The sequence below is a fragment of the Saccoglossus kowalevskii genome, chromosome 11 (assembly GCF_978046115.1).
Source record: "Saccoglossus kowalevskii chromosome 11, keSacKowa6.1, whole genome shotgun sequence".
Lineage (NCBI taxonomy): Eukaryota > Metazoa > Hemichordata > Enteropneusta > Harrimaniidae > Saccoglossus > Saccoglossus kowalevskii.
In genome coordinates this window covers 7433111-7445727 of record NC_140651.1, presented here as the reverse complement: position 1 = coordinate 7445727, position 12617 = coordinate 7433111, and the positions used below count along the sequence as shown (strand labels likewise).

The window sequence follows — 12617 nt, the reverse complement described above, 5'->3', positions numbered from 1 at the left end:
CTTCCACAGTACATACTTAGAGGGCAAGAAACTACGTCTTCAACATGTTACTTATTTTCTTTGATTTTTATTGCCCGTCACCGAAGAATTGGAAATGGCGTTTATAAATATTCGAAGCTGGACGACTCAGGAAGTTGCAGAATGGATGAAAGGTGAGTGGGTGATCGAAAATAACCGTCCAAGTTTGTCCAGAGTTTTGAAACTCTGAGCAAGTTTTATTCCCCCGATTATGGGGCAGGTCAAGTTTTGCTTGTCATCGTATATGAAATAGCAATTATTTGACAGTTGTCCACTGCCTTGTTCCCACATGGTCAAGCCCGGAAAGCGTACTTATCGCGTCATATCAACGCTGTGCATACAAATCACAATGGCTGTGTTTTTGTGTACATGTGTACGTCACGACAATGAATTGAACTTCAAACAGGGCTTACCCTCGACAAATCATTTGTCTCATTCAGCTCGATTGCTCTATTTAAAGCTAATGTTATTTATAATAAGCCACCATCGCAATGGAATTATTTGTTGATTAATGGTACTGTTCATTAATAAATCAATTACTAGTAACAGTTGTATAGCCCCTGTCATAGACGTAGACAGTCTGAGAACAGTGGGGCTGGGGCAAGGATAAATACCGAACCATAGACCTTGTTTCCTAAGGTTCATAATCGAACTTGAAATGTTAAAACTTAACTGCTAGTACTCAATACTGTGGACACAAGTCTCAAGTGAAAAGTAAATTTGTATAAAACCAAGAACGTTTGCAATCCTAAACCGTCTGATTAATTCAGTTTTATAATTAGATAAAGGTGCTCCATTATTAGATTGATTTTTTTTCTAAGTGCTCTATTTTTTTTTATTCAGAACATATAGACGGGAAATGTGAAATTAAAAATATTCATCAAATAAAAAGATTATAAATGTCATGACTTCTGTGAGGTGAAAATATATATATTGTGTGTTGGCCTTTAGTTCAATCATGCCAAATATTGATGAAAATAAAAAAAAAGGTCAGGATATTTTTACCTTCCGTTGTCGTCAATGATCATATTACTAGTGGTTTCTATGGTAACCTGATGATGCAAGGGGATCTCTGCTAGGATTCCCAGGAAGATGTTAGCAGTCGATGTGCAGTTGTTTGCACTACAAGAAACCTTCAAGAAAAAGTCATTATTGATCTTTTTTTAATTTTTTTGTGCATGTAATTCTGTTATATGCCACCTGGCCTGTGTATTCCTGTATTCACTGAATCATTGGGCAAAAAATGTTTCTAGTCAACTTTTTTTATGATTTTTGTTTTAAATAGATTAAATAAAATTACATTTCTTATTTTTTTCTGCTCATTCATTCAATTTGTGTTAAAAATGTACAAACTGGTTGTTTAGCTTGAAGCCTTTATGGATAGTCCAAATCTGTTTTTCATTTCTAATTTATTCTATTTTTTTTTTAAATATATTAAAACCATATTGCATATACTAAAAGATATTTATGTGGATTTACTTTTGATTAAAGGCATAACATTGGGGCCATAGGCCACTACTGTTATTGTCTATCATTGTTGCTGCAAGAGTGGCTTCTGTATGTCTCAAATAAAAAAAACATGCTACAATTGTTTATTTAGGCGATTTATAAACAATGATAATTTACATTTGAAAAAAAAGAAGACTGAAATTTCAATAATCCTGTGTGACATCCAAAAAGTGTTAATTATTCAGTTCTATGACCAATTCTGTCTTTTTTCTTCTCCTGATTCTCTTTTTACCTCCATGTCCTGATAGAACTCATTTTACACCACAATTTCAACATAGTTACATTTTCCATATGTTCATGAATGCTACGGTGTGTATAGATCACCATGCTTCAGTCCCTGATAAATAATAAGAATTGGTGAAATAACAGAAGAAACTATGTGATTCTCATTAATTAGTAGCTAATCTACAAGCATCTGAGGGAATTACCTAAAATGCTCATTATATAGAGCACTTGTGTGTTTAACTTTTAACTAATCCAAAAAAAATATAGAGAATTTCAAATAATATGCAAAATGTTGTATCACTAATTTTGATGGAAACAATTATGTCAACTAAGGGAGTAATGCCAAAAATTATTTGTGAATTGTTTTTATTGGATGAGCTGTGAAGTCACAATTAATTATCTTCATTTTAACGTTTTTTTCTGTCGTTGTACACTATGGACTCATATTATTAATTCAATGAATTCCACATCTAACCAATTTAACCTTTGCAGATTTACACATTACATGTATATTGTTTCCATGGCAATGCATCTAGTAAAATGTTAAGTGGAGGAAGCTTTTTTTTTTCAGGTGATAAATAAGTAGTATTGTACAAGGAGATTGTAGTCATGTGATACTGTCGTTGTCAACTGAAAGGTCACTTTTGATTGGTCTCTTCAAAATATGTATTTGCTGATATTTCTAATTTAATAACATTCATAAATTGCAAAGGACCGCTGCTGACACAGGATTATGATATTATGTCGTTTCAGTGAACAAGCATCTAGGAATTATTATTAATATCTAGACTAAAATAATTAATTAAAATAATTAGAAGTCGCTATAGGTTAAGAGACAGGTTATTATTTTATAATTTTTTTTTTTAATATTTTATATTCGACATTGAATGTCACTGTTGTCTTTCCTGACTTTATTTTTTTTATGTGAAATTTGCAAGTGCAAGTGCTGAAATATTGTGCCTTTCACCACAGAGACAATATTCCTGTAAGGTTTGATTTTCGAAATTTTGTATGTACAATTACTTGTAACTTACTTAGACCTTATTGATCATGTGCTACATTTGTATTTATATAATATAATGAAGTCAATCAACCATGCATATTAATTAATTAATTAATAAATTAAGTCTCTCATCATTTGAAAATAAAAACTGTTGATTTGTTTTTGTAAGCAATGCCTTATCGATGAACAATGTATTTGTAAAAATAAATTAGGATCAAAAACGGGAAAAAAAAAATGAAAAAAATAGATACATGCACTGGACACTTATTTATTTATAGACTGGAAATTGCTCAATAATATTGCACTTTGGCATTACGTATCAGTCATACATAGAAGGGATCCAATATCACGGCTAATAATTTTACATATATATTTAATAACATGGTCTAATGAAGTCTGAGAGGTGTCTCATATCTTTGAATTTTTGTCTTCACACTTAATCATCATAATTATTTCATTTATTTGTTAAATCAATAAATATTAGAGTAGTTTGAGTTAATTAGTAATCTAGATTTGTAATTTTATTTAAATTGTGTCTCGTTCAATACTTTAATGATGAATACTGTGCTGTAAATATGGATTGATTATCCATTTAGAGCAGGAAATTCAGACACTCCAATTCAACTGTTATTATAGTGACATTTCCACTTATTTACAGATATCTACTTAAAAAATGAAAAACCTGCTATAATCTATTCTTTTAAACAGACCTTTCTGGAATATACAAGTCCCTGAAGAGTTTATACCTAGTGATACATACTAGAACGAATTTGTGCCAACAAACTTTGGCAATGTGTTTATTTTACCTGTTTTTTGTTGAATTGCAGTCTGTGGACATCGTTGTATACTCACATCCTTACTAAAATGAATTTAGAAAATACTTTTTGACATAGTAAACAAATCCCTAACAGAATCAATACAATAAGTCAAAATAGAAAAAAAAAGCATGGTGATTTTAGGATCTAAATACACAGGATGTACACACAAAATCCTAATCCTAACACAAATACTACACCTTCCTTATCAATACCTTTCATAAAAATCACTAACTGCATAATTTAGCACATCACATCTCTTCTCAGGTAAATGAATCTTTTACTTTATGTTCTACCATAAATGTATATTTGTATGCGTTTACAGTGCCCCTAATTGGTTGAAATTATGAGGCAATTAATGTGTGTAATGCAATTATGGTTTCATTCTCGGGTACTTGTTGGTTTTGTTGATTAAATTGTGTGGTCACTGCAGTATACTGATTGTTTGCTTCTTGCCTGATACATATAGTAATTTATTGAATATTAATTTGTATTATAACTTGAGTTCCAATATAAAAGAGTTAAACTTTCTCCTCATGACTGGACAAACTGAATTCTTGACTCCTAAATCATATATGCCTGAAGAAGTCTAATATTCAAATGATAGAGATATGTTGCGATATAAATTATGATTACCCGTACTTCATATATAGATCTATACAAATCATAATTTACTGAAAATTAATTTGTATTGTAATTTTTATTCCAATATAGAGGGGGTTAAACTTTCTCCTCATGACTAGACAATCTTAATTCTAGACCATTAACCATATATGCCTAAAGAAGTCTAATATTCAAACGATAGAGATATGTTGCGATATAAATTATGATTACTGCATATGTAAATCTAATCTCCACTGTTTAAGTGAATAATATCACCACTAATTTATGAGGTAAGGGTATAGAACTTTGATATCTGTGTAGAATGTTATGTGATACCATTCTGTGTGTATGTCAATTGAACACATTTATTTGGTTTTATTGCGTAAACTGAAATGAATAAATTTATCATCATAGTTAATAACTCAAAACATATGTGATTGAGTAAGAACACTAGCAAAACATTCTAAGATGAACACTAAGCAATTATTTCACACACTCGCCTACAGTATTTGCTCTATCAGTACAGGGTCCATAGCGTTGGGAAAATCTTTTGAAAGTCTTTGGATTTTTTGAGGTCTGGAAAGTATTTGAGTTGTCTTTAAATTGCAGGAAAAATAAAAAAAAATCATTGACAAGTCTTTAAATTTTTTCTTAGTTAATTCATTTTAGAAAGGCCTGTTTTCTCCAGGGAACTACCATATCCTCAGAACTTTGATGAGTTTTGGTGATGATTTTGGCCCGAATTAGGGTCAAAATGTCTTGGGGGGGGGGGGGAGTGCAAGAAAGTTTGGGAAAAGGTCTTGAAAAGTCTTGGAAATCATTCGGCTCTATGTGCTATGGATCTTGTAATAGAGCATATATAAACTAAAAATTGCATTGGATAGAGCATATATAAACTAAAAATTGCATTGGATGTATATATTGTACTCAATCATTAAAATATTTTGACCATAGAAAAAAAATTTAAACTACTAATAAGGCGAATATTTTATTTGCGTTAGCATTATTTCTAGAAATGTTATTTGTTGTGTGCAATTTTATAATTTTGCAAATTCACGTGATACTTCTTCAATTCGCTTGAGATCTTGATTGCATATCACATCACTTACATACACTCATCTTACAAATCCTTGAAATCACCTGCCGCTAACTTGCTAGGGGATCATACTGCTTTACTGTATTGATCTGAAATAGGAAACCACTGAACATGTATATCCCATTAATAGTAGTTTTATTTTGACCAAACATAACATCTTGGGATATTTACAGCAAACTCCACTCATTTTTTTAGTTAAGGCTTTCAGCAATTCATTGTATTTGGGTTCAGCTGCTTACCTACCTTTTTTATTATTTTTATTATGTCATATTCCTTTGCAAACTGAGTATCATGCATTATGTGTTTTTTTTCTTTTCATTTTGTATATTTTATTTTTACTCTATTTTTCATCATTTTTTTTTCATTACATCATTTTTTTGTAATCATATACCAACATTTGTACATTTGGATGTGGTTTTCTTCTCATGTCATTTGTAAACAAGTTTTTATACTCTAAAATTGCTAAAATCAAGTTTGGCAATATTATAAGCAAATTTTGCATTAAATTATTGCAAGAAAATATTGTTGCAGATCTTAAATTTCCCAAAAGCTGATTATTTCTATACTACCTGGTATTAATTCAAACAAGCATAATTATGGCTTTTATATGTAGTTATTATAGATAATGTCCCCATCATTGACATCTGTTCACTATGTCTATTATAGTACATGTACAAATAAAGCGGAAGTAATTAACACTGAATTAAATATAAATACACTTCTGAACCTTTCGAGTTGTACTTAAAGGGGAATCTTTCAAGCCCAGGATTGCACCAAAGAATCATAGAACACTATAATTGTTTATCTTGTTTACAAAGTTAATCTATCTTTTGTTATCCATTGTAATTTTAATCCAGAAAGTAAATTTGTTGTGATATTAGGCTTAACTGGAAGTGCCAAACAAGCGATTCTTCACATGGCTGATGTTTACAAGCAAATATCTCTTTGTTTTCTTTATCATCTATAAGCTCTCAGTTTCCAAAGTTGATGATGATGTTTCTCTCTAAATCTGGAATTCCTCTAATATTGTCCATACTTTAGGTATCACACTACTATGGCGACAGCAAAATAAACACTTACAATGTAATATTTACTTATTTATAATTACAATAATTATAAACTATTTTTACCTAGAATTTTTTATTTTATTTTGAGAACTATTTATTTATTTATTCTTCTTGTATTTGAAAAGTTAAATTAATTTTAAATATTTACTAATAAATGTATGTAAATAAAATGTATGTCAACTAGATCCACTTTGAAATAGTACATGTATGTATTTGTGTCAAATGTATTCTTATATTTGTAAGAAGTGTAGAGTAGGGGCTTATGTTGACAGTTAAATACATATTCAACGGATAAGTATGGAAATATTGATAATAAAAGATTAAAAACATGATATAATGTATTTTAAAATAATAAGGTATGTTGATTTGTGGATTTAAAACTAATCAGAATGAATTCATAACACATCTTTTTTTTTGCTTACTGCATTATACATATGAATTTACTTATTTGTAAATTACTTTAAATGTTACTATGTATATATTTATTGCTGTTTAATACATATTGGAGTTTTGATGTAAACAGTTTAATTGACAATTATGATTACAAGATTTCCTATGTGAGAGGCCTGGTATTGATCTGTTTAGTACAAGGTCACAACAAATCTGATATATTGAGGTCACATATGCATGACATATTTGGAAACATCTAGTATAATCCTCCAATAATAACATATCACTTGCATTATACTATTCTTAATAATACTTACCGTATTTTCTCTATTAAAAGAGTATCTCCAATTAAAGTGCATGTAAACCAGCAGTTGCATTTATATTAATAAATAATGATAATAAAATACTTTTAAATTATTAAATCATATCCTGAGTCAGAGTCTAGATAAAAATAATAAAGTTTGAGCTAAAAAAAAGCAAAAATAATAGATAACTGGAGAAATAAAAGAGAGAATGTAGGCAGCTGGTAAATTTGTTTTAAGGCTAGCGGTATCACTTCAAGATCATTAAAAATGTGATCTAATTGTTTTGTCCATAATTACACCTTTTGTCTTTTACATGCTATAGTAATAAAGCAAATACAGTACATTTATACAAGTAAGTGGTTTACGCAATGTAACAATCACATATAATGTAAGTTTAATTGAATATACTATATTATTATATATCTGTCACCGTAACGCCATAAGTTACAGCTTGTCGTAATTTTGAGGGGTATTTTCATTCTACCTTATAAGGAAATGCAAATTGCAAATATGTAATGATTATGTGTGTAAGCGTCCTCTAATAAAAACAAAACAATTATGGCTACCACCAGGATTTGGCCGTACTCCACACAAAGAAATTTCCTGATTCTATTCTAAACTTTTTGGATTTTGGCATTTTCATAATGTATCCTTGCAAGGAAAAGATGAATAATAATATGGTTATTACGAGGATACCTCAAAGTATGCACTCAGACAGTACGCTGTCGCATCGACCCGACACGCAGCTGTACTGTCTTCATATTATACAGTAAAGTTACATGTGTACATGTAAACCAACTCTGATATTGATTGTATATTTATCATACATTGTATATACAATCAATGATTATCTGAATATATGTGGTCTCTACTGTTATGTATTTATTGTTTTTTGGAAGTAGTTCTTGCAAATATTTATTTTTATTGGGAGTGATATTTTACTGCAGCTGCCAGGCCATTTGTTGTTAAATAATTTTAGTGTTTGGCATGAAATGATAATTTGACAGTTATATTTTCACTGCTTTCAGTTTTTATGGTTTTATGATACAAATGTATAAATGTTCCCTGTGACTTCTTGTCTAAAATGCATCAGTGAAATGTTCACAGTGGCTTCATGTCTTGAGGTCTTTAGTAAAATGTTCACTGTGACTTCCTGTCTTAAAATGCATCAGTGAAATGTTCACAGTGACTTCATGCCCTAAGGTCTTTATTGAAATGTTCATTGTGACTGCCTGACTTAAGGTCCCCAGTGAAATGTTTACTACCGTAGTTCCTGTCCTCAGTTTCCTATAGACATGGATCTCATGGTTGTTCATTTATGTACTTATCAATAGTGATACTTATTCTATTCTGTAGAGATGTTTTGCCATACTTTGTGGCTGGCTCAGAATTAACCCTATCCTAAGGTACACAGTCTACTAATTCTTGTCCTATATTTTCCAAAATATGTACTGTATTTATTCTATTAGTAGTGCTTGTGCTTATGCAAATTATAGAGATGTTTCTATGGTTTAAATTAGTCATACGGTATTTATCCGGGTATAAGCCCAGGGTCTTGAACATGGAAAATTGCCAAAAAGAAGGGGTGGGCGTTTGCCAGGAGATCCCCGGCAAAAAAACATGAAAATTCGCGAAAATTGACAACACGCAGATCGAACTGCGGCAGGGAATAGAACGGCAAATCACAGTATCTCTATCACTGCGGGCAAATGAAAACATGCAACGGAAATAAATGAACAATATGCAGCATTAGAAGTATAACAAAAAATAATTTATTGCTTATAATGTGGCAAATAAACCAGAAATAATAAAAAAAACGACAGTGAAGAATGGTTTGAATTAGGATTTTCCCGCCAACAAACACGCCCAACTTGAATACGCGTGAACTCAAAATGAATTAAAATGTCAGGGGTTAAACTGCGTAAAATGATTTCCGGTCTCGACAAATTACGAATCAACCGGCATACAAGATCAATAATAATTTACAAATTTACACAGTAAAAATTCATAGCTGTTTGAAAAAACTTCTCAGATCTTTATTTGTACGTTCATTGCCATCTTCGTCAAACTCAAAACCCTCAAATGTCCAAGTCGGCGTCACTGTAGCCGTTTAACAAAATCCCTACAACTTATTCCTGAAGTTCGTCGATATCGTCTCACACAATTTGGACTTAGCACTTTTAATCCACGGATTTCGCAGTCTGTCAGCTTGGCACTTTTAATTCACGTCTAATCAGAATAAAGAGAAAAGAAAAATTGGGCCGCGGCAAACGACTCGCACGATGTTTTTGTTTACAGTCTAGCAATCATCTTTGACCTTTATGCATCTGCTTTACCGATTGGCTAAGAATGACATCACTACTAGTATTTCATCATGAAGGTCAAATCGTGACATTGCTTTCTTATCAGACTCGAGTCGACACTTATTAATCACGGTGAAAGTTATCACTCGGCAAGTTCCGGCGGTTGGAATGTCTCACTATATGGATATCGCGGCGGACTTGAAATAGGAAGTTTTTTTTTTTATTCAACGACAGAAGAATAGTTTTCATGACAGAAATGCAATAGCGGTGATAAAAGATGGTAAAAAAGTTGTCAGTCTTCGGCGTGACATTGCAAAATTGCTGGCCCCAGTTGTGGATTCGCAAGCTGCTACAAAATATTTATAAAACCAAAATAACGTGATTTCAACCATTCTCCCAGGTACGGGTTGCTACAATATTGCAACATTGTTTTCATTGTCGACGACGCTAAAGCCAAACGAGTGCGACACTTGCTTAGCGGCTTTCCTTATACGATTTGCTTGAATCGTTTCTAAGGAAGCACACACCAAACGTCCGGCCACGACATATTTCAAAAAGAGAACTACCTTTTCTGCTTTAATATTTATTTTTATAGACTTGCTGACTGTTATGATTCTGAAAAAAAAAATCAGCGGTGAACGCGCTGCCCTGAAAGCAGAAAGCTGTCACAGCTATTTTGCGTTCGCCCCTCGTTTTACGCAATTAAACATTTTTATAAGTATCATGACAGACTTCAAGAAAGTCAACAGTTAACGAATAGAAAATAGTTTTTTTTGTTTTGTGTAGAAAAAGTCCCCCTGGGCATGTGCCCGGATATGACCTCAACTTCTTTTTTGTGTCAAAAGTGGGGGGTGGGCGTTTGTCCAGGCATGGGCTCTTACCCGGATAAGTACGGTATCTTAATGGTTAAGTGTACCATAAATGCATTTTTTTTAAATATGGGTTTCTATTAGAGATGCGCTTCTAATAGAACAAATATGGTATGAAAAAATATTTAAAATGAGCTAGCTCTCTAAAATTCTGAGCAATGATAATTGTGTCAACAAGTACTAACAAAACAAATTGTCTACTAATTTTTACTATGGGACTACCAGCTTTCCAATCTGTTAGTCCAGCCAGGCTGCTATGATAATTGCTCAATTATAACTGGAGCTGTAACTTAATGTACAGTAACTTAGATAAGATAAGAATGTACGCCAGACTGATGTCTACAGATTCTAAATATGTTTACTATTTCAACCTTTGTCTCCCACTACTGTTAGTTGCTGACAACTCACAGTAGAACTGATGAAAGAAAGATCCTCAAATCTCATCTTTGTTCAGAAAATGTGCTTGGAATCAAGTTAAATATGACTAATTCAAGGAAAATATTTACTCTGAAAAAATTTATTATAACAAATGCTCTCCAATTTGATTCACCTGTTGGCATTTGTTTGCTGGGATGAATTCACTCCAAATTGCTAATACCTTCATTCAGTTCAGTGGAACATGAAGTAGAAGTATGAAACGTGAAGGAATTTTCTCAGCTGTTGGAATGACAACCAGTTGTTGGAAGTGTTAATTGATCACCAACAGATGCAGTAAGATTTATCTATTTCTAGCTCTGTGTTAAGTACTAGTTGTGTTTGTTTTGTAAGGCTTTTGCAAAATGTACTTATCCTGAAGTGTAGTGGTTGCCATGGATACCAGGATCTTCTATTATATGTGTAGGGGTGGCAGGTATAAGTGCATGAAGTTAGGAAGATGTTATCTGTTCAAAACATTTTAAAAATATTCTTGTACCACCTTAGCCAAGCTTATGAAATATGAAAGTACATACTTAAAAAACTATTATTACTTACCATTATTTATTTAGAATGGTGAGTAGCCACTCATTTAGCCATCTGATTGGCTGCTCAGCTTTCTTGATGGCCACTTACTGTGTAGGTTTCCTTCAAAGTGACCATTATGTTAGCTCTCTGGCCACTCTGTTAACATTCTGGATGGCCACTCAGTAAGAATTCTGGATGAACACTCAGTAAGCATTCTGGATGGACTCTCAGTTAGCATTCTGGATAGCCACTCTGTTAGCATTCTAGATGGCCAGTCTGTATTGCCACTCAGTGAGCATTCTGGATGGCCACTCTGTTAGCATCCTGTATTGCCACTCAGTAAGCATTCTGGATGGACTATCAGTTAGCATTCTGGATGGACACTCAGTAAGCATTCTAGATGGACCCTCGGTTAGCATTCTGGATGGACACTCAGTAAGCATTCTGAATGGACTCGGTTAGCATTCTGGATGGACACTCAGTAAGCATTCTGGATGGACTCGGTTAGCATTATGGATGGCCACTCAGTAAGCATTCTGGATGGACTCTCAGTTAGCATTGTGGATGGCCACTCTGTTAGCATTCTAGATGGCCACTCAGTTAGCATTCTAGATTGACACTCAGTAAGCATTCTGGATGGACTATCAGTTAGCATTATGGATGGCCACTCTGTTAGCATTCTGTATTGCCATTCTGTTGGCATTCTGGATGGACTCTGTTAGCATTCTGGATGGACTCTCAGTTAGCATTCTGGATGGCCACTCAGTTAGCAATGTGGATGGCCACTCTGTTAGCATTCTGGATGGCTACTCAGTAAGCATTCTGGATGGACTCTCAGTTAGCATTCTGGATGGAATATCAGTAAGCATTCTAGATGGCCACTCAGTTAGCATTCTGGATGGCCACTCAGTTAGCATTCTGGATGGAATATCAGTAAGCATTCTAGATGGCCACTCAGTTAGCATTGTGGATGGCCACTCTGTTAGCATTCTGGATGGCCACTCAGTAAGCATTCTGGATGGCCACTCAGTAAGCATTCTGGATGGACTCTCAGTTAGCATTCTGGATGGCCACTCTGTTAGCATTCTTGATGGCCACTCTGTTAGCATTCTTGATGGCCACTCAGTTAGCATTCTGGATGGCCACCCAGTAAGCATTCTGGATGGCCACTCAGTAAGCATTCTGGATGGACTCTCAGTTAGCATTCTGTATTGCCATTCTGTTGGCATTCTGTATTGCCACTCAGTAAGCATTCTGGATGGCCACTCAGTAAGCATTCTAGATGGCCACTTAGTTAGCATTGTGGATGGCCACTCTGTTAACATTATGGATGGCCACTCAGTTAGCATTCTAGATGGCCATTCAGTTAGCATTCTAGATGGCCATTCAGTTAGCATTCTGGATGGCCACTCAGTAAGCATTCTGGATGGCCACTCAGTAAGCATTCTGGATGGCCACTCAGTAAGCATTCT

General features: G+C 33.4%; 1 protein-coding gene across 1 annotated transcript in view; it reads left to right on the top strand.

Moving 5' to 3' along the window:
- Nucleotides 1–11: 11 nt before the first annotated feature.
- LOC100375319 (connector enhancer of kinase suppressor of ras 2-like) overlaps nucleotides 12–12617 on the top strand; it is a 62592-nt gene continuing 49986 nt past the window's right edge. Inside the window, exon 1 of the mRNA XM_085505699.1 lies at nucleotides 12–152. Within this exon, the coding sequence (XP_085361825.1) occupies nucleotides 95–152 (58 nt within the window). The 5' untranslated portion in view covers nucleotides 12–94. The remainder of the gene's footprint in view (nucleotides 153–12617) is intronic.